The sequence below is a fragment of the Podarcis pityusensis genome (assembly GCF_964106645.2).
Source record: "Podarcis pityusensis genome assembly, chromosome: 3".
NCBI classification, from domain to species: Eukaryota; Metazoa; Chordata; class Lepidosauria; order Squamata; family Lacertidae; genus Podarcis; species Podarcis pityusensis.
In genome coordinates, this window is record NC_138026.1 from 39,797,662 (window position 1) to 39,820,972 (window position 23,311).

The following is a 23,311-nucleotide window of genomic DNA, read 5'->3' on the forward strand; positions in this document are numbered from 1 at the left end:
ACCGACACCACCAGCACATTCTGCTGTTTTTCTGATCTAACAAAAATGAACCATGAATGGGGACATGGTCCCACCCATGGAAAGCCTATTGGAAGCTTGAGAAACTGCCAGGCATGGTTGAGTAGGAGGGAGAAAGTCACATTCATCTGGGGAGGGGACACACACAGTACTCCTGCGCCACCTAAGAGATAACCCTTCAGGGGTAGCTCTTCACAGTGCTAGCCATCTGTTCACATGCTATAAGCAGATGACAATCTCGGTGCAAGCATCCCCTGCTCCGTGTAGCACTGTCGGAACTGACAGGGCTGACCACACCTTAGGAAACAGGAAAGGGAGAACACTATAATATTAGTATTTGGTGTGCCACCTGAGGCATGCCTGTAGCTTTTGTACCATGTTTGTGTTTTCTGGTTGAGGATTTTCTCTTCCCCCTTCCAGGCTTGGGCATGCACTGGACATTTCACTGGCAAAGCAGCAATGATGTGATATGAGCACAGGACTGGTGTGAAAAACACATTTTCTTTCCTAAATGCGTGCATCTCAATCTAGTAGTCTCATACATGGTTGCACACATGGAGTTGCACCTGGAGGAGCATGTGCAGAAGAAATTCTGGCCAAGTCTGATGTTTGTGAACTACTGTGCAAGAGCTAGAGGAATATCGTTCAAGAGGTTGAGAAAGTTTGCTTTCCTCGCACAAGTATCTTGCACTAAGTCAGGAAAGCTGCTGCTGCAAACTGAAGAGGCCTTCTTCGCCTTGCGGAAGGGCACCTTTTAGCACACACAGACCATAAATTTTCAGCTCCAGAACCAAATTTCTTCACATGACGTAAATAAGCCTGCGCAGCGCACTGAGCTCCAGGTCAGAGTAACGAAGAGAATTATTCTACTTTATCACACCAGTGTCAGCCTGAAGTAACATTCCATTTTTCCAAAAAATGACCATTTCATTCAGCAGCTATGGTTAGCCTTTTACTCGTGTTTCAAAAAAAAGTGTATTCTTCTACACAGTCATCTTAAAAAAACATCAACTACCCAACACAACTTTGCCTCCAGCCAACTACCCTCACATGCTTCACAAATTTTTACATTTCTCATTTCCACAATTAACATTCAGGTTTTTTAAGTTCAAATATGCCCTCTAGAGAACATTAAAAGTGCTTCAGAAGAGAGGCAATTCATTGTTAATTATCCCAGGCACTTGGTTTTGTAAATAAAATTTGTTCTTTCAGATTGGTAACTTCTTTGAAAATAAGGACATTCATACATTGATCCGATCAGGAAAAGCATTCCCTTACTGCGCGTAAGTAAATCAAATGTTAGCGAAAATGCCTGCAGTTTTGAGACTAGCTTAATGCATCGATTGCTTTTAAATGAGTGTAAGTGCTAAAAGTTGGGGTTTTTTGTTGGCTACTTAGGTCACACTGTGTCATCTCTTATACAAACATATCCTGCACCCACCTGCTATCATCTACACTGGCACTAAATGGACCCTTGTATAGGCGTTAAGGTTGCACAATTCTGCAAAAAGTTGTGTCTAGGAAGCTGTCAAACCACTGGTCTATCTATTCCGTACTGTCCTCACTGACTGGCAGCAACTCTCCAGGATTTCGGAGGGGACATTCCCATCCCCAAGTGGAGATGCTGGGGATCAAACCTGGAACCTTCTGCATGCAAAGCAGATGTTCTGCCACTGAACTATGGCCCCTACCTGATAAATACAGTCTGCATGGAACTGTATACAGTGTGCCTGCAACTAATGTTCGTTTAACTTGCGTGCATTCAGCTTTATGTGCTTGGCAAAAAAATAAAAACGGGGATGGGCATCTGGGAAAAAAAGTCTTTGGCAATCCCACTTGCACCCAATGTGTTTAAACTATGCATTATTTTGGCTTTAGCTGCAATCCCCAGAATGTAACCCCTGAGTAAGTTCCAGGCTTATAGAAACAGGAACAATGATAAACTCTCACCACGCTGCTGTTTTCTACCTACCTGTCTGATTTGCGCAAGTCTATCAGCTGTGCTTCCCAGGAAGAAAATGTTTTTAAAGAGTAAGAGAAATGCAAAATAAGGCGGCTGCTGTCAAAAAACAACCTTAAGATTATGACTGGCAGCAGAAGCTGCTTCAAGCTGCCCCCCAAAGAGATCCAAAGCTGGAGACTGTCCCAGTCGTAAGGAGCAGACCAGGGCATCCAGGCTGCCTCAGCAGCAGACCAGTGAAGTGAACAAAGGCAGTGCCAGACGGAAGCGAGTTCACTTGTAGAGCAGACATGCCCTCAGAGTTAAGTCTTCCAACTCAACAGTGCCTTTGTACATATTCTCAGATTTAGGAGACAGAAGTGGGAACTTACAGAATTTAAACAGCAGCACATTATACTGCCTAGTGATATCATCATCATCATCATCATTTATAAGCTGCTTTTAAAGCCAAGCCTTCCCAAGGCATTCAGACAATGTGTCAACGATATACGATCCATAATAAACAGTACGAGTCTCAGCTGAGCTTGTATATTCCATGCAGCCACAATCTGTGCCATGCTAGTGAGAAAATTGGTGTAATAATAAATAATCATAGCTTGGTTCAGTCTATTATCATGGCTGCAAGTACCCTACAAGGAATAACAGGACCAGGTTTCTCTAAACAAACCCACACCCCAGTGGCACACAGAATTTCCAAGATGCTGGTCACTGATCTTCCACATCAAGTCTCTTTTAGCTATTAAGAGGCCCACAAACTTCCATAATCTGCTGTTGTATCTGGGTCCTTCTTCTTCCTCATTATATATTAATAATAAAGTCATGCCAGACAGGATAAAACAGTGGCTTTTTCAATATCTTCTGTGTAAATGAACTTTCTGTAATAGCTTTTCTGATGTGGCCAGAAAACAGATTTTGCCATATCAAGATTTTCACTGGCTGTCACAGGCTCTGCAGAGTTTCAGACCAGGGACACCTGAAGATGCCAGTGATTTAACATGCATGCAAAGGGAGTGCTCTCTGATGGAGCTAGACCAGCCAGCCGCCATCTGAAAGCAAGCAATACACACACACACACACACACACACAATCTTAGTGTTTAATTTCTCTCTTTTCTTATGGCTCTTATTGCTGAAAATATATTCAGCCAGTGCTTGTAGTATAGTATTTCAGAATCGAGGAATCTATGCAGAAGCACAGGAGATGACGTTTTGAAGGTCTGCAGTTTCCTGTCGCTCTCTTAAATCCAGCAGAAAATCGGACTCAGCAAGCAAATTTGTTTTAACTTATGTAAATTATCAGGTCACAGGTGTGTGTGTGTGTTTTGTTCATTGACCCAGAATATGAGTTAGTCGTTGTACTGTTAACTTTGAATATGAATGACACAGCACACAAACTATTTCAGGCCTGACTCACCCCTCACAGATAGTTGCATGTACTAGCGGATAAGTTGCACTTTGGCTACATGTGAGCTAACTCTACTGTCTCGCTAGTATTTTGTCTTATAAAGTCACCAATTTATAAAGAATGGTTGAGAAACGAAGGAGGGAGTCACACTTGCCTCTTGTTTTGTTAGTTTCGCGGCATCCTTGCCTTCAGCACCCTCTGGAGACTAGGAAGGAAATGATAGAATTTAGTTAGTTACACTACACTCTACTTCCTTAAATCAGACAAGCAGGATAGAAATAAGAAAGCAAAAGCCAAGAATTACACATTATTCTATCCCTCTAAAATACTACTCTTATTTTAAGTGCTTTACGTGTTTCAGAGCAGCAGTGATGAGCGCAACCTTGACTTCATGGTGAAACATGATAGCAATAGGTTGCTCTGTCTCTAATACACGCATTTTAATCAGGGATAGAGCATCTGACCTTGCCAGTTTTAAAAACATCTCTGAAGCTGGCTTTGCATTTCCCATTAAAGGTAGCTTTAAATTACACATGAAATAAACTGCCTGAAATGCTTTCAAAATTCACTATTTAGTTTTAATAACAAACAAGAGTCAATCAAAATACCTGTCAAATGGTAGCTCAGCAATTGCGTTGCCTAGCTCTAGGGGGTCAGGGTAATGGAGTGCAATTGCAAAATATATTTAAACTTCCCTCAATAACAGAGAAACACTGAGACAAGAAAAGCACAGGCTAAATATGTATTTCCCTTGCTTCTACACATGACAGTAACAGAACATCACTTTAAACAAAATGGCAGATTTACAAGACGGCATTCAGACACATCCTGAAGGCACTTCAGAATTCTCAGGCTACAACCCCAGTGCTGAAATCTTGTCTATGTAAGTTTTTCATTGTGGCAAGAATCAGGCTTTCCCCAAGGATATGACACTGGCTGCCTTACAGCCTAAAAAAGATGGCGTTCATATTCCTCAGCTGAGTTTCCAGCTGATTAACAAGGTGCGTTCATAGAGGGATGCAACAGCTGGAGATTGATAAGATAAGGGAATGAAGTGGAGCCTTGAGGCTTAACCTAACAAGGATGTAGAAATCTCTTGGAACACCAAATGCTTCGCTTCCCACAGGCATGGGCTCCTCCAATATTAAGAGATCCATGAGGCAGAAATGACGAATGGACCAAACTATGGCACGGGAATTGATTTTCAAATTCATCCTGCCTCTCATGTAGGCAGTCATGAGGTCGCCCCATTTTCCCCAGGACACAAGTAATGTCACCGGCAAACTGACAAAGGATACAATCTAGGACTGAGTGATGTCCAGCTTTCAACATCACGATATATCACCAGCTAAATATATCACCAACGTATCACAATGTCTGAAATAAGGATGTAACCATGTAGAGGCGAACGGAGTACAGTTGTACCTCGGAAGTCAAGCCGAATCCGTCCTGGAAGTCCGTTCGACTTCCAAAGCACGGCTTCTGATGGGCTGCAGGAAGTCACTTCCGGTTTTCAACCGTTCAGGAGCCGGAACGTTCAACTCCCAAGGTGTTCGGGAGCCGAGGTACGACTGTAATGTCCTGGCAACTGCTACTACTTAGGGGGTCTAAAACTGATACATTTTTACTTAAACATATTTTTATAACTGTTATTTTATAATACAGAGCAACAGGGCAGCAGGAATCATGAGAGAAAGGATAACCAGCTTCACAGATTTTCCCACATCACATTTTTTTTACATAGCACACAAACACATTGTGAATTACGATCTATTGCCATGTCAAATATTATGAAACCCCATCACGATGTGGACTTCAAGCCGATTTTGGATGATGTATTGATGCATTACCGAGCACCACTGCAATTCAATACTCAGGACTAAGCTCAGTGGGAGTGGCCACTGAGTAAATAACAGGAGACTCATATACATGTCTACTCAGAAGCAAGTCCCACTTAATTCAACGAGGCTTATTCGCTTGCCCTGCAGTCTTAGTGACTAACATCTCATTTACAGTTTTCTGCTAAAGGGAGACCTGAATGCCTCAGCAAAGAAAATTGAATTAGGTTTCTGTTGCAAGCCGCAATCCTAGAAAGTGAGCACATCACTCTTTAAAACTGATATGCTCCAGACCCTGAAATGCTTTGGGCCATCAGGGAAAATATAATGTAAATTAAAATTAAAATGGCTTCAGAAGAAGACTCAGCGGCAGCTTCAAGTAGAACAACCATTCAATTACGCATGTACAGTATTCCAGTTTATTTTACAAGTCACTGTAGAAGAGAAGTGAAGAGAGAAGTAATGAAAACAAGTAATCAATAGAATCATTTTGAGAAAGGAGCTGAGGGAGCAATAGGCAGCTCAGACACATGCATGTACAACAGTTGATTTCTCACTGCTTGATTACTCAACCTGAGCGAGCCTGCAAAAATGAAAGCAAACAACGTCTCTTATTAGTGAAGCCATGAAATGAGACTGACGTTGCCTGGTCTATGCACACTTCTTGCGCAGAAGTAAAATGCCATGGAGTTTAGTGGGGCTTATTCCAGCTTAGGATGCATAACATAAACAGGTTTCCTTGGTTTCTCTACCCAAAGCAACAGTTTTCAACCTTGCCCACTTTTCAGTATTTTATCATGAGCCTACCGCAGAGGCTTATTTTGTTTAACTGAACCCCAAACACCAAGGTTTGTTTATCATCTAACAAGAACTGAGCATGCCATGGCAGTTACAAGTATGGTTTACAAGCAGTAAAATTCTTAAACCAGCATATATTTCGATTCTGGTGGATGGCCTAGTGATTTTTTTTTAAAAATTCATTTTTTTATTTGCAAATTTAACAAGGAAAGAGAACAAAAGGAGGGAAATGAACTTTGCGGAGATGACGCATGCTTACAAGGCAGACTTGCCCAGTGATCTGGAATTGCACGTTTCAGGAAAATATAGGCCTGTGTGTTTTGTTTTCCAAATCATGGCTTTTAAAAATAATAAAAACACCTGTGATTTTACTGTGTACAGTCTTTTACAATGTTTGTAAGCTGCCACTGGGCGAGATATATTGAAAAGAATGCAACACAAATAAATAATAAAATAAAAAGATAACCAAAGCCTACATTTTTAGAATTTACCAGTGTGTTCTGGTTTGTTTAAAGGTTTCGATGGATAAAATGAAATTTCAGAGGCAAAACCTTAACAAGAGAGAGAGAGAGAGAGAGAAGAAGGAACTCTACTGAGTCCCAGATCTGGAATTATTTTAGATTATTAGATGTCAGCTGCTCAGCAGGCAGGGAAAACAAAACTGAAATTAATTCACAGGCACCAGCATCATATTATTATTCAAATGTTTAGAAAAAGTGCGTGGGATATTATCCTGTCCCATGGTAAGTATCCTGTGTGCTTTCCCTCAAAAATGGTCTCCGATCAGCCACACCAGTAAATAGGGCAGATGTGATCAGTTACTGCTATGTTTGCACTGACTAGGGCGGGAGGTGAACTTAGCTGTTCACAGCTCCTGCCATCTTTATTTTACAAGCAATCAAACTGATTCCTTGACCTTCCAAATCAGCCAGTAGTCTAAATCTCAGACTTCCACAAAGGAACTTAAGGTAGCATATAGTTCATCCACACAAGAATCCTATGAAGGGGCCAAGATCACTGTTCGAGAAGTTTCACACCTTAATTTCACATCCCACTTTTGTACACTATACCACACTGGCTCTCTTGAGCCAATGTTAAAAATACATTATTCTACAGATGTCATCATACAAACAACTCTAAACTTTACACAAAATACTTCCAAGTAAGTAGGCAAAGGAACGAAAATTTAGGCTGCAGTCTTGTGACCATAAGGGTAAGAACAAACGCTTCAAGAAAAAAGATTTCCTTAAAAAAAAAAAGTTCTGCTATATAGACTGTAATGATATATAGACTGTAACAGTTTAAACTGTTTAAATATCTACTGTATTAATATATTACTCTTGATGGAAACCGCAAAAGAAACAAAATGTGCAAAAGCCCCTTGTATAGAATTAATGCCCAATTTCTTCAAGGTTAATAACTTAGTAATAGAGAGAGAGAGAGTGCAAGTTAGGAGATTTGTGCTCCAAAATGCATGTTAATAAAAAGCCTTAGTAATAATAAAAGCTTCATCATAAGCTGTGGTGAATATTTTATTGTGGCAAACATTTGGTGTAAATGCCAAAAGTTGAGGGGCATGAGTGGAAGGAGGTGAAGGGTGAAATTGGATTCTCTAAGACACTCTTATCTAATTGTAAATTATTCTTTTGCAGAATCTCCTGAATTTAAATGCAGTGTTGCTATGAGCCAGTGACGAGACAAAATGTATTGATAAGCCTTGCCTTATTAACTGCTTCAATTACCATTACTGCTGACTGAAGGGGAAAAATATTCCCAAACCAGGCCAATAGCTCAGCAATTGTAGGTGTGGAAAAATGATTTTTAAAATACAATTGGCATGGCTGCTCTCATCCTCTCCAACACAGAGAAAGACACAACAGAACTGGGAGAATATTTTGGACTTCTGGCTCCTACAGTTCTAAGCATGTGTCTAGTTTTCCTTTCCTCCTTTTGTTCCCTTTTAACTGCAAAATGAAAATGCCTCTTATAATGCTATCCAAGGCATGCCTACTCAGAAGTAAGTTCCCTGGGGCTCAGTCCTAGAGAAGCAGGATCAAAATGGCAGCCTTAATGTATATTCTGACCAAATATATTTTGTAAACTTGGTACAGTATGCTGTCCACGTTTTGTTGAAGCTGTGATTACTCGTAACTGCTTTTTCAAAAGTTATTTATATAGTAGTACAGTATTAGCAAACAGATTTCCCCACCATCTGAAACATGAAAAATTGGACGCTTTCATAAAGATTTCTGAGTTGTTGTGCACAATTAAAAATCCTGCACTTACATTGGTCCGCATTTCTAGGGAATTCTTTCCTAAGCACCACACTTCACAAAAATAGACAGACAGACAGTCTAACACAGGTAGTAGAGATTTCTCCTAATAACAGAGTAACATGTGAATAGGGCTTCTATCTAGCCTATGAAATACCTTTAACAAGTCCATAAATTTATTCTAAGCTTCTAAAGTAGGCATCAGAATTACGTATGTATTTAATATATGTCTATTATGGGGTGGGGATTGTTTAAATGTTCGCCCCAGAATTTTGACTAGCACCTCTGGGCATGGCAAATAAACCATAATTATTTTTTTAAGAAACCAGGAGTTTTCTCAAACCACACATTCGGTTTTCAGAGTGAGATGATGGATCAAAAGCACTACCACAATACTCTGTATTTCAAAAAACCAATGGGAATCTCACTAGTTTGGTTTGTTGATATACTGGCTATTGCTCTCCGTGGGACATAAAAATTCTGCAATCACAGAAAACCTAGGCAAACTCAACCAGCTTTTTACTTACTATGGACATTCTTCCTAAAACAACCCATGAAAATTACAAATAACAATGCTACTGTGTGACTTTTAAACATCAGAAAGGTTTTAAAAAGTATTAAAATAGAACAACTACTAGCATTCCATAGATTCTGAAATATTCAATGTATGTATATTGTATATATCAATTGCCTAATAAGCATTAATACAAGCCCTCTTTTTCGATGTATAAAAACTACATGCTTGCATGGGCTCAATAGAATTTTCACATTTAAAATTTAAACAGCAGCCTTTACCATATCCTGTGATTTGAACTGGATGGTTTTTTCTGATCCGCCCTAAATATTTACAGTGTGATCTGCTTTAACATGTTTGATTTATTTTGGGGAAGGATTAAAAAAAATAAAACTCTCCAAGCAGCAGGTATATAAACAGTAAATAGTATTTGATTCAAGAATAAAGAATGCACACTTAAATGTAGCTTAAGTGTAATATGTAAACAACAGGATATGCTTCCATTCCATTTTAGCAATTTGAACAATTTCAGGTTTGGTGCTAATCTGACCTGCACAGCCAAATAGGTAAATTTACAGTATGAATTTGAGTTTGGTTTAGTATATGCACTTGTCTGTACCTCTATCTAAAAATCAATAAAGCATGTTATACGCTCTCTAACATACTACCTAAGAAAAACATCCAGAAAATCATCAGTTACAACTTTAGAGCTTACACAATATTGTCATTGCTGCTAACTGTTGATGGAACGAATAATCTTCTTGAAATGGATTTCTTTTGGTGGAAAAATAAGGGACTGGAATGGAAAGTTTTCTCCCCCACATCATTGGTCTGTTTTGAAACACCCAGATCTTGATTTAGCTAAAAAGCTAGTTGTGGCTACGTCCTCCCCTGGCTCAGCGTGGCTCCCATGTCACTCCATCACTGCCAATATCCCGCTTCCACCTGCCAAAGGTGCAGGTGGGCAGGAGATCCATTGGTGAGAGCCAATGGGAGGCCTCAAAAAACAGGGCATTCTCAGGGTGGGGCTGAGCTAGCTGTGGATCTGCTGGCTGCCAAGCTGGTCTGACTGCCATCATGTGACAGCATCAGACCTGATCAGATCAGTGCCCTGCCCCTTTGGCTGAGGACACTATGAGCAGCAGAGATGTGGCCATGCTGGAAAGCCCAGCCAACACAAGGATTCCACCCTTAGTCAGTACAAATGTTTCCCAGAGAATTGCTTCTTCTCTGGCATGAACCATTGCCACTTAATTTCTTTCCAAAGTCCTTTAGAGCATATGTAGGCCAAAGCACCTCTCTAGACTACTACCTTTTGTATTTGTACCTTATTCTAGTACAGTGGTACCTCGGTTTACGAACTTAATCTGTTCCGGAAATCCGTTCTTAAACCAAAACCTAATGAGGCCTCCCACCGCCGGTGCCCTTCCACCGTTCGGATTTCGTTCTTAGACTGAGGTAAAGTTCACAAACCGGGACACTACTTCCAGTTTTGTGGAGTTCGTAAACCGAATAGTTCGTAAACAGAGCTGTTCTTAAACCGAGGTACCAGTGTAGTTTGAGAGTTCTGAGTTGCAACCTGCGTCTTCAAACTAAATGTGCATACAGTAATAAAAGGTGCTTCCACAGCTATGTAGATGCTTCCATGAAATACGTAATGAAATCTAAGAGAAGAAAATATCAGTATGAGACCATGGACCGCAGCCTGCCCTGCACTGTAAGAAGCAGGTAAGTGAGGAAACCCGCTAATCCAGCCCTTTCTTCCTTGGTCCTGAACACTACCACCAAAAAGATACCTTATTCCCTGGTTGCTTGCATATAACAGGATGTTCACCTCTGCCAATTATTTAGTGGCCTAGCCATTTCTCTGGGTAGCATGGCCTGGCCAGGAGGCATGGGGTGAATAGTAAGGCCACACATAAAGTGAGCCGGTTTTTAGTAACAGTTTGAACAGTTAACCAAAAGAGCAAATTTAAAAAATATATCAGGAGTGGCTTGCCAAGTTGAGCAGGGCCCCAAACCTGACACCAATGCCGGGAGGCGACTGCTGCAGCTCTGCCCACTAGGTGAGCTACTCCTGAAATATAAAATAGGAAAACACATCCAGATAAACCTAGTTTATATTGTTTCCTTACTCAAGTCATTAGTTCTCTCAGTTCAGCTTCTGGATTCTAGGTTTACTGCATCCCTCCTCTCCATCCTGGCTTCTTTTCTCTGATTTTAGCTTTCTCGTTTCTTCAAACAAAGGTCAAACGATACTTATCAGCTTTACTTATATACATTATTTCCGCTCCCTATTCCAATGTCTTGGCCAATCAGAAGGGCAGCCGAGTTCTCTGTGGGTTTCTCGCTCCCACAATTTCTTTGCTTTCTTTCCCGGCCCCCTCTTTTTATTTTACTGTTTCATTTCACTCTTAATTTTCCTTTTCTAGGGCTGAAAATTTGACCCTCCTGCAAAGAGCAAACTAACTAAAAGAAACCATTTTACAATCAAGAACAAAGCACACAAAATGGCTGAAACAGTTTCACTCCTTCACAGAGAAGATTTAAATTCTAAAAATATGCACTGGAAGCAGAATGATAATTTTCTAATCCTTAAGAGGGTAATGTCAACATCATGAAGTGACACTTTCCTGAAATGAGAATGAACTAGGCGCTAATGCTTAATACACTGCCAGTCCCATCTTACGCACACTGACTCAGAAGCAAGGCCCACAGAGTTCAATAAAGTGAGGCCTTGGCCTTGAAGAGTCCAAGAGCAGAAAAACAGTGGGCAATGTGAGCCAAATTTCTTGTTTACGTCAATACAATCTATCTATCTGTGTGTGTGTCACACAAAGGAATGTATGTGCAATTGACAGCCTTCGCTGAAACAAACTGGGCAACATTTCTGGATGTGGAAACCATGTTTGAGACAGAGCTCCAACAGCTGCAGGAAATTTTTGGATCATGGCGACATAGCCACATGACTTGAAGACATCAAAACACATGCAGGTTCCTACACACCGGGCTAAAAAACAAAAACCTCCAGGCACATCAACACCAAGCTAAAAACCTGACACTATGGATTTTATCGAGATAAATCACTGCTTGCTCCAAATCACTTCTGTGAGCAAAACTGAACTACCCCTCCATCTATTTCCCCACCCCAAAATTTACTCCAGAGAATTGGGGGGGGGGGATCCCAGGGCAGATTTGGGAGCACACCAGGGGAAAGAAAGTAAATGGAAATTCCACTGTGCTTGCAGAATTCACTCTGTGCACACAAAGGATTTGTTTGGACGCAACCCTATGAATTTCAAGCATCTTCCCATTCCTGATATACAGGCTGATCCTAGTTATTAGTTTATTAGTTAGAAGACAGTCCCATTAACTTCAATGGAGCTTGCGCTTCAGTAGAATATGGATTGTAGGCATACACAGTTTTAACCCCTTTTTTAAAAAAACACACACACACACAAAAACCACAACCATTTAAATCTTTGCTATATTTCTACAGCCAAAATTATCTATTCAAAATTACTCCATGAATTATTCATCAAAAGAACAGAGAACAAAAAAAAAAAAAACCCTACTGAGGGGAGCGAGGGGGATTTAGTTTTGTTTCAATTAGTTTGTTTATTTGTTATAGTGGTTCTATGTATGTTTGCTAAGTGAAGTATAAAAGTGTACTGCAACTGTATCAGTGTACTGTACTTTATCCTGCAGGTAACTTCCACCGCTTTTATATTTATTCTCGAAAGCCTAATAAAAATTATTATTAAAAAAGAGTGTGTACACCCTCACACACAATTGATTGCAGGACACAGAAAAAACCCCTGTGCCTCCTCTGCACTGTACCTGATCCCTTCCTGATCCGTCTTTGCCCTTGGAATCTAGCCTGGTAAATTCAAGAGATCCAGTAATGGACACAGGACCAACACTTTTGAAGCTCAGAATCATAGAATAGCAAAGTTGGAAGGGAGCTCAAGGGTCATCTAGTCCAACCCCCTGCAATGCAGGAATCTTTGCCCATAGGAGGGCTCAAACTCACGACTCTGAGATCCAGAGTCTCAAGCTCTACCAACCGAGCCAACTCTGAGAGCCAACGTAGTGTAATGTTGAACTAGGACCTGGGAGAACAGGATTCAAATCCCCCACATGGTCATGAAGTTCACTGGGTAACCTTGGGCCAGTCACTCACTCTCAGCCTGCAGGGGGTTGGTCTAGATGACCCCAAGACCCTTTCTAGAGAAATAAACAACTACTTGACTTTTAGAAAACATCTGAAGGCAGCCCTGTTTAGGGAAGTTTTTAATGTCTGGTGTATTTATCATGGTTTTAATATTCTATTGGGAGCTGCCCAAAGTGGCTGGGGAAACCCAGACAGATGGGTGGGGTATTAATAATAATAATAATAATAATAATAATGTATGCTGCCTTAAGCTCCTTGGGAGGAAATGTGGGCTATGAAAATAATAAATAAAATATGATATAATATAAATAAATTTGAAGCAAGTATAACTTGTGCACAACAACCACAGTACACCACTCAATACCCAGCCTCCAAGGTCTATTTACAGCAGGGAAAGAGAACCTGTGTAGCCCTCCAGATATTGTTGGACTCCCAATTCCCATCAACACCAACCAGCATGACCAGTGGTCAGAGATAATGGAAGTTGTAGCATATCCATAGGTTCCCAAACTCAGACTTACAGGCACAAAAAGGCCTCAAATGCTTGTCCTCAGGTTCTAGGTGGTGATCAAAGTGATTGCTCTTTATCAAAATATATGCATTTGGTTTGCTGCATCTTCTGTTAGACAAACAATGTATTTAAATTAGGGCTGCAACCCAGTTAAAGAGAGAGCCAGTGTGGTGTAGTGGTTAAGAGCGGTAGTCTCGTAATCTGGGGAACCGGGTTCGCGTCTCCGCTCCTCCACATGCAGCTGCTGGGTGACCTTGGGCTAGTCACACTTCTCTCTGAAGTCTCTCAGCCCCACTCACCTCACAGAGTGTTTGTTGTGGGGGAGGAAGGGAAAGGAGAATGTTAGCTGCTTTGAGACTCCTTCGGGTAGTGATAAAGCGGGATATCAAATCCAAACTCTTCTTCTTCTTAAATATTTTTAATCATAAGTTGTATGTGTTTAATTGATTAATACATCTACCAGTTAAATGTGCATATAGGTACAAACATTAAGTTAGACGGGAGCAAAGGGCTTCTCCACACATGGAAGGGCTTTTTCATGTTTAGTGCAAGATCCTTTTGTGAGAAAAAGACGACTAAAAACCAGAGGTGTGTTTCCATTTGTAAACGACATTTCACAACAGTTCACAAAACAACACCTCTGTCTGCTCGCCTCTAGCTGAATCCAAACTAGTACAGTGGTATCTCGGGTTACATACGCTTCAGGTTACAGACTCCAGTAACCCAGAAATAATGCTTCAGGTTAAGAACTTTGCTTCAGGATGAAAACAGAAATCGTGCTCCGGCGGTGCGGCAGCAGCAGAAGGCCCCATTAACCTGAAGTGGTGCTTCAGGTTAAGAACAGTTTCAGGTTAAGAACGGACCTCCGGAAGGAATTAAGTACTTAACCCGAGGTACCACTGTATTTCTGAAACAAGACAGAGGCACATTTTCTTTGTTTTTAGATAATGCACACACATGCAATACCTGGCATCATTTAAAAGACGGCATTCCTATTGTACGTGTGAAAAGAGAGAATGCCTCTTTTAAGATAGTCCTTGCTACTGCAGTTTTTACCAACACTTGCATTAAAAAAACTTCTGCTGCCCTGATTAATAAAGAGGCACCCTTTTAATGAACAGAGCAATTACATACTGTTGATTTTCAAATAAAATGCAGCTTCAGGTCTCAGCCTCGCAGCCTAGAACCTCAGAACATGCTTCAAAAGTTTCACTGTAATCTATGGGTTCAGACAAAGTTAGTTAAGCTTGGGTTCCACTGAATTTAATCAGCCATTAGTCAGAATTTAACTCAAATCCCATTGATTTTAACAAGAACCAGGTTCAAATAACTTTAGCCTGGATCCAACCCCATCCAATTCAGTCCTGGGTAACTAAATTGTGGTCCAAGAATGAGAATGTAAGTTGTAGGACATTTCAACTATCAACAGTCTTCTTTTACATTTGTACAAACTGTTCTGGGAGTACAGAGCTTATCAATGAAATTGATCCATTTGAGTCTAACATTCTTACTGATCTGCTGAAAACCTATTTGCAATCTCATCTCTGATTCATCCTTTCTTTTTTTAAAAAAACCTGTGTGTATATATGGATTATGGACACTTGCTTATTTTAAATTGGGAACTGCTATCTAGAGAACATTATTGTTTGCTGTACCTGGCAAAAAGCTGAAGATTTCTGTATTGATTTATTGGCCTGCACAGCCTTGACAGGTACCTGTCATTACAAACCAGCAGATTTAGTATAGGGCAGGATATGAAGGTAGTATGGTTTCGCTTCCTGGGCCAAGGCTACCTACACACTGGTTTCCTTGCAGAGTAGCACAGAACACGAGGCAACATACCAGAGGTTACAACTGAACACAGTACAGCAAACGAGTTTTTGTGAAAGCATATCTAAAGCTCCTGAATACGCACACGCTGTTTATCTTTTACTTTTGCTTCCATGTCTATAAAGTTTAAACACTACCATTAGAATTGTGGTCTTTTTTTTTTCTTTTTAAAAAGCAAACGTCCCACCATTTTTGGTAGGTCTTTAAGGACTGCCCAGGGGTAAAGGTAAAGGGACCCCTACCCAGGAGTAGGTGGATGCAAAACTGCTGGATATTCAATGGCAGAGGTGTAAGTTATGATAGCACTGCTTAACAGGGTTACAAAAAAAACAGCACACTTAGAAGCTGACTCTGGAAAGGTGATTTCCAATGTTACAGAGTACAGAACATCTTGAGGTGTATAGCGGAATGCCAGGTCGTGAATATTTTTAATACATTTTATTTATTTATTTTGTAAAGCAGCAGGGAGTTGGGCTTCAGAAGTCACCCAGCTTTCGTGACATTCCACTTCTACTTATATTAATCTCCGGCTCCCCATCTGAGCAATTTGTTTTACATAAGTGCTCTTTTTTGATCTAGCCCTAACAAGCTCAGCTATCAGGCAATTTACCGTTTGTCAACAGCAATATCACCAATAAAGTACCTCAGTGGAGGCGAGGACAGAATGCCCACACAACCGCTTCAATCTGCGGAGCTGGAGCTGTTATAGGTGCCACACAATACTTGTTCTGCATTTGTAAGAATTCAAACTTCCAGTGCGGAAACACTCAAACTTTGGAACTCCCTGTCTACTGACATCAGGCAGGCGCCTTTACTGTACTCTTTTTGGGCGGCTGTTACAAACATTTTTAGCTAAACAAGCCTACCCAGATATGTAGAATGTTTCTATGTGTTTTAATGCGTTGTTAGCTTGTGCAGGGAGGAGACTCTTGAGAGTCCCATGCACTGCAAGAAGATCAAACCTCTCCATTCTTAAGGAAATCAGCCCTGAGCGCTCACTGGAAGGACAGATCCTGAAGCTGAGGCTCCAATACTTTGGCCACCTCATGAGAAGAGAAGACTCCCTGGAAAAGACCCTGATGTTGGGAAAGATGGAGGGCACAAGGAGAAGGGGACGACAGAGGATGAAATGGTTGGACAGTGTTCTCGAAGCTACAAACATGAGTCTGACCAAACTGCGGGAGGCAGTGGAAGACAGGAGTGCCTGGCGTGCTGTGGTCACGAAGAGTCGGACACGACTAAACGACTAAACAACAACAACAAAGCTTGTGCAGATTTTAATTATCATTTGAATGCTTAAACTAATTGTTTTTAATTATTTTTACTGATAATTTCATTGTTTTATTCTTTTTGTAAACCACTCTGAGGTTTCTTTTTACAACCGAGGGGTATATAAATTGTATGAAATAAACGAATGAAGCCAAAGTGAAGAGGTCTGCCCCATCGAGAAGCTGATACTTATTTGTTTTATTTAGGTATTTACAGTCTGCACTTTAATAATGAATTTCTAGGCAGATTGCAACATACAAAATATAATAAAAACCAGTCCATAAATACCCATAAAACATAATTAAAAAAACAATAAAACTTCAGGAGATGTTGGTTAAAAAAAGAAATTCACCATATAGTTAGCAGGCCTGAACTCCCATGCCTAATTATAATGACTTAGAAGCCTCATTGCTTTCAATAGGCCTTACTTTGAAATCTCTCGTTAAATTTAATAGGTTTTATTTCAAAGCATTTTCACTTAGGATTGTGGGGCTAGATGGGAATCCCTGACATACTTCCATCCTAAATTTCCTTCTTCAGAGAAGTAGGTGTTGCAGATGGAACTTACTGTCTTGGGAATGTATTTTACAACTGCAGCCTAGTTGTACAAGGTACTAGGACATACACATGTACACTGCTGCTCTGCTGGGAATACAAAGAAGCAGGGCCACAGTCCTTTTTCAGTCACTGGTTTCATACTGCAGACCCTGCAAGTGTCTCTATTTTTCAGGGATGTCCCTGATTTAGAGAAGCCATCCCAGTTCCTGATTTGACCCTGGAATGTCCCACTTTTCCTTAGGATGTCCCTATTTTCATTGGAGAAATGTTGGGAGTGTATGGAATTATCCGACCCCCTAAGCCGTCTGAAGGCAATCCTGTATAGGGCAGTTTTTAAAATGTTTAATGTTCTGTTGTGTTTTTATATATGTTGGAAGCTGCCCAGAGTGGCTGGGGCAGACCAGTAAGATGTGTGGGGTATAAACAATAAAATAATTATGGAATAGGACGTTCCTATTTTCCTTGGAGAAACGTTGGAGGGTGTGCATACTGTTCACTAAACAAGGCTGTGTACACATTACCTACCAGCTTATAATGCAGCTAGGTTGTTCTTTTTCTCTATTCAGATCAAAGCTGGTTTAGGGGAGAACCCATCAAAAGGCAGTACAGCGGTACCTCAGGTTAAGTACTTAATTCGTTCCGAAGGTCTGTTCTTAACCTGAAACTGTTCTTAACCTGCTGCCGCGCCGCCGGAGCACAATTTCTGTTCTCATCCTGAAGCAAAGTTCTTAACCCGAGGTACTATTTCTGGGTTAGCGGAGTCTGTAACCTGAAGCGTATGTAACCTGAAGTGTATGTAACCCGAGGTACCACTGTACAAACACCAGGATAGATTGTGGCTAAAGCCCTGTGCAAGCTACTTCCCAAACTAGTAGTGAGAAGGCACAAGGAGGAAAGTAAACTGCAGTGTGCATGCAGTCTTAAGTTGCATTTTGCATGCACATGCAAGTTGCAATTCTAGTGACACCCAATTCTTTATTTCCCCATCAGGAACTCCTCCATCCTAGATGCTGTCCAACAGAGAACGTGTGTGGTTTTTAACCTTACTGGAATGAAAATCTGAAGGTCTGAAATCTGTTTTTACTATTTCCTCTGGTTTAGAATAACCTCTTCTTTATTTGTTATTTATAGTATGATGAATGAGTATAGTATCACAAATGCTTTTTCTATATTTACAATAACATGTTTGTTTGTTTTTAAGTGGTAGACAGGGATCCGCTTACTCACATGATTCTATGATTCTATAATAATTTGATCTGGCTTCAACTGGCTTCAGGATGTAACTTCAAGAGAGCGTGGTCAGAGAGTTGGCCGGACAAAGACAGAAAGTAAACTAGTGGGTGAGTGGTTGGAAATCAGGGATTGCCCCCTCAATGTAACTGTTGTACAGCAGATAGGGGAAACCTGCAGACTCCAACTCAGATCAGTGTCAACAAGCATGGCCAGTGGTCAGTCCAACAACATCTGGAGAGCTACTGGTTCCCATACATGCAAAACGGGATTGCTCTGTTCACTATAAAGATCCAATATTACATCAGGAGCTGATATTTTCAGGTTGAAAACCCTAAAAACAATTCAATGTGCTTGCTTTACTAGTGAAACCTCCCCTCCGCCAACCTCTTATTTAAAGATAACATTACAACGACTGAGGGGGGTTGTAAATAAAATGTTTTAAAAATAAAATGGTCTAACAACAAATCATTCAAAGCTGTAACAATGGGTGGAGCTGAGTTTAAAGAACCACAGAGCATCTGAAACCAGTGGCTTGCTCACACATAATGCTGATCTGAAGCCATGGTTTGTTGTTGGGCTTAGACAAACATCCATTTCTTTTAACCATGGCTTGGCATTATATGTACACCAAGCACCCTTCTTTAACCATGGTTTGCTTGACCATCCTTCCCCAGCAGCTCACTAAACTACAAGAGCATGAAGCAAGAGCTGGTGGAAATCAGGGCAAACTTTAGAGAAACAAGCCATAGCTTGTTTTTCTCTAGAACAACTCATAGTTAGCTCACTGTCTGTCCAAAACACAGCTTAGTATTATGTACAAACCAGGACACTGTCTGACTTAAAGCTGCATTTGCATTTACTGTCACCTAACCAGACCTGCAGGGACGCGGGTGGCGCTGTGGGTTAAACCACAGAGCCTAGGACTTGCTGATCAGAAGGTCAGCAGTTTGAATCCCTGTCCCTGCTCCTGCCAACCTAGCAGTGCAAAAGCACATCAAAGTGCAAGTAGATAAATAGGTACCACTCTGGCGGGAAGGTAAACGGCCTTTCCGTGTGCTGCTCTGGTTCGCCAGAAGCGGCTTAGTCATGCTGGCCACATGACCTGGAAGCTGTACGCCGGCTCCCTCGGCCAATAAAGTGAGATGAGCGCCGCAACCCCAGAGTCAGTCACGACTGAACCTAATGGTCAGGGGTCCTTTTACCTTTACCCAGACCTGCAAAGGCAAAGCGTTAAAAACAAATTTCCCTTTTATGTACAGCAAATTGCACAGTGCTGCTGTTAAGAGTTGTGTTTGGGGCAGTAATTTATGGTCCTACTTTACAGAATGACCAAGTTCCCCAGTTACTACAATTCTGAAGAAAGTAAAGTAAAACCCATTGGGCTCCACCATAAGACCACCAAGTCCTGTGTCCAAAACAGCATAACTGCATCCCTCTAGCTTAATATGTCACATGACAAGATTTCTTTACTGTGCAAAACGGTGCAAAACACTACTCATATAGCTTCACAGTAAACCTCAAAAGTTGGCCTCTTCCAGTCTTGGCGACGGCACATTTGTTCTGAGCATTATATATGAAAGGGTTTTGGGGAAAACAAATGTTCTAGTGCAGTATTGGGCTATAAATCCCATACTAAAACTCTGGTTAAAGGTAAAGGTACCCCTGCCCGTACGGGCCAGTCGTGTCCGACTCTGGGGTTGCGTGTTCATCTCGCTCTAGAGGCCGGGAGCCGGCGCCGTCCGAAGAGCCAGCACCAGCGCAGCACATGGAAACGCCGTTTACCTTCCCGCTATAAAGCGGTCCCTATTTATCTACTTGCACTTAAGAGTGCTTTTGAACTGCTAGGTGGGCAGGAGCTGGGACCGAAGACAGGAGCTCACCCCGCCGCGGGGATTCGAACCGCCGACCATGCGATCGGCAAGTCCTAGGCGCTGAGGTTTTACCCACAGCGCCACCCGCGTCCCTCTGGTTTACTTAGTGCTAATTCAGTATTTTCAGTACAGCAGCAGACATGTGAAAGCCTAACTGGAAGAGCTTAGAGCGCGGACCCTTCACTGTATTATAGTTCAGTAATTGATAGGTTTCTTTCTGCACAAATACTTTGATTCTTCCAGTCCACTGATGGCTAAAACTTCAAAATATATCTAAATACCATTTGAGTTGAAATCCCTGGCTCTAGAGTTTCATACTTTTCTTGATAATATGGTTATCTGCATTCTTTACAGTCGTACCTCGGAAGTTGAACGCCTTATCAGTCGAACGTTGTGGCTCCTGAACGCCACAAACCTGGAAGTGAGTGTTCTGGTTTGCGAACGTTCTTTGGAACCCAAACGTCCGATGCGGCTTTCATTGCTTCTGATTGGCTGCAGGAGCTTCCTGCAGCCAATTGGAAGCCGTGCCTTGGTTTCCGAACATTTTGTAAGTCAAATGGCCTTCCGGAACGGATTCTGAGGTACGACTGTATTACAGAGGGCGATAAAAAGAGGGGTTGAGAAGGAAAGGACACAAGCTGTTAAGAGACAAGAAAAGGCACCCAAAGCCAGGTGTATTGGTTTTACTTTGTCAAGTTTGGATTTACTCTTCCTCTTGTCAAAACCGCACAGCATGTTTTATTTCAATGTTTTAAACAACCTTAGAAAACCATCGGCACCTTTTATTCAGATATTAACTTCTACAGAACCTCTGTAGAAATTCCATTTCTATGTAGAGAAAGCCCTCTTTCGTGGCACTGCAGACTCCAACTCCCATCAGAGCCAGCTGGCATAGCCAATGGTTGAGGTGCTGGGAATTGTAGTATCAGGAGTGCCACAGATGTTGTTGTTGTTTTGGTTACACATGCTTACATTGGATTAATAGACTTGCAAACTCCTCAGAATTTACCCCGTGAAGTTCCCAGCCCCAAATTTCTTCAGGGCACCATTTTGGGGAAAACAATACATTTTCATGCTCTTTTTAAAAAAGGTGCCGGTACTCACCATGAAGTTGTTACAGTAAGTGCCACACTTTTAACATTTAACTTTTGGGGGCGGGGGTACCCTTAAGTACCCCCGGGGGGGAGCACTGCCTCTGAGCATTTCAGCCCTGCCTTGCTGGCTTCTGGGTGAAATGCAAAATCAACTACCTGCCAGAAACAAGCGCATCGAGAGATAGGGAAGGAACATACCACCAAATCCAAGCGTGCAGGGGGAGGCACGAGATCTGAATTTGGGGAGGGAGGGGAGTGCAGTGCAGGGGGCGCAGGAAATCCCCAACAGCCGCAGAAGGAAACGAGGAATGGGCAGCGGAGGTGGGAAACTCTCCGAGGCCAAGCGGCGCATCGGCGAGGAGGCCTCCCTCTCGGCTCCCCTCTCTCCTCCCCGAGGGTGCCGAGCTCCTCCCCGCCGTCCAGAGCGCTCTCCCTGGGTGCTCTTTGGAAACTCTCCGTTGTTATTGCCGCCTTCGTACGCAAGCAGATCCCCGGCAGCCTGTGCTGCCCAAGGCCGTCGATGCCGCCTCCTGTCCTGATTGACACCGGAGTTGGTACATACGGGGTCTGTCACGGGAGGCGAGGAGAAGGGTGTCGTTTGGTCTAAATATGGCTTTTCTGGTCTGCCCCCTCCCCGTCTCTCCATGTTACCTTGGCGCCACCACCATCATCAAGGCTGCAAGGGAGACAAGAGGCAGGCGCAAGGCAGGGGCGCAGGTCCCCGAAGGGGGAGGGAAGGGGGAGATGCACACACACAAACACACACACAATAACAACACACAGAGGCAGTTTGCACAGCCTCCCGCTCGGAGTTTGTCAGCAGCCAACTCTTCCCCCGGCGGAGAAAGGAGCGGCGGCAGCGCTGCCGCCGCGACGTTGCGCCAGCGAGCGCGCAAGAGTTGTGGCTGCAAAAGCAGCTCCGGGGACAACTAGATAAGGACGGAGCGAGGAGCCCACACTGCTGGTTGTATCATACACAAACACACGCCATTAAAACGTGCAAGACGTCGAAGGCCACACGCACATGTCACACTACAGAGATCTCCCGACAAGCCGCCTCTTGCAACAGGCGCTTCCAGCAACAACAACAGCAGCAACGCTGAAGTCGTGCACGACCCGCGCGGCCTCCCGGAACCACGCCAATGCCGCGCGTTGCAAAAGGCTGCGTTTTCTTTTTATTGTGCGTTTCTTTCCCCTCGCCCTGCCTCCCTCTAACTCAGACCTGGAGGCGACCTCCACGCACCTTTCTTTTCGGCATGATGTCCCTTCTGCGGGCCGCCGAAGGGAAGCGACGAAGAAGCGGCTGCCGCTATTGCTCGCTCGCTGCTGCTGCTGCTGCTATGACTGCCACCGCCGCTGCACAAGCGCAGATCTCGCGTCCTCCTCCGGCGGTGCCTTACGAAATGTCCCCGATCCGCGGCGGCCCCAACCAGCAGCGGCGGCAGCAGCAGCGGCAGCAGCCTGGGCGCTCTCGGCGGAGCCTTCCTGGGGGCGCAAGCGGCGGCCTCCACCCGCTGCCACTAGCGACCGCCCGCCTCGTCCGGAGAGCGAAGGAGAAGCGCGCGCATGTGTGCGTGTGTTGGGGGGGGATTTGCACACTTCTGAATCGCGATTGGCTCCCCCGTTCGGTAGCCCCCCCCCTCCGCCGCAGACGCCTAGCGAGGGGAAGGCCTTGCGGTTCAGATGCAGGGGCATCGCGCAGGGCGAGGGGCGAGGCGGGATCCTGCCATTGGCCAGCCGGCGGCGCGCGGAGGCTTCCTTCCCAAAGGAAGGTCGGAAGGAGAAAGGCGGATCGCCCTGTCTCCATTTACCCCGAGTGTAGCGGGGAGAGGAGGCTTGCTTCCTTCTCCACTCTTCCGCGTTTGGCACAACTGGCTCCCCCCCTCCCAAGATCCTAACATGTCCTTCTACCTCATCGTTGTTGCCATAATGTTGATATCGAGACCATACCCTCCAGTGAAAACAG

General features: G+C 43.0%; 1 protein-coding gene and 2 long non-coding RNA genes across 8 annotated transcripts in view; 2 read left to right on the top strand and 1 right to left on the bottom strand.

Annotated features, from left to right (window-relative positions):
• The window catches only part of LOC308473405, a 31,029-nt gene extending 29,217 nt beyond the window's left edge, over nt 1–1,812 (top strand). Inside the window, exon 3 of the long non-coding RNA XR_013984071.1 lies at nt 1,231–1,812. This is a non-coding gene — a long non-coding RNA (uncharacterized lncRNA). The remainder of the gene's footprint in view (nt 1–1,230) is intronic.
• HMGN3 (high mobility group nucleosomal binding domain 3) overlaps nt 1–22,929 on the bottom strand; it is a 31,145-nt gene extending 8,216 nt beyond the window's left edge. For 4 of the 5 annotated variants that reach the window (XM_080998883.1, XM_080998882.1, XM_080998880.1 and 1 more), the window contains exons 1-3: nt 21,997–22,028; nt 10,412–10,469; nt 3,537–3,587 (exon numbers count right to left, since the gene is read on the bottom strand). In XM_080998883.1, the coding sequence (XP_080855009.1) occupies nt 3,537–3,587; nt 10,412–10,469; nt 21,997–22,016 (129 nt within the window). In that variant the 5' untranslated portion in view covers nt 22,017–22,028. Of the gene's footprint in view, nt 1–3,536; nt 3,588–10,411; nt 10,470–21,996; nt 22,029–22,588 lie in introns of those variants that run through there. The other variant, XM_080998881.1, reaches the window with a different exon arrangement.
• On the top strand, nt 10,413–12,485 carry LOC308473414. Of its 2 annotated transcripts, none has more exons than XR_013984080.1 (2): nt 10,413–10,533; nt 11,238–12,485. It is a non-coding gene; the product is annotated as an uncharacterized lncRNA (long non-coding RNA). The 2 variants fall into 2 exon arrangements; XR_013984081.1 differs by lacking the exon at nt 10,413–10,533 and adding an exon at nt 10,604–10,871.
• Nucleotides 22,930–23,311: the final 382 nt, after the last annotated feature.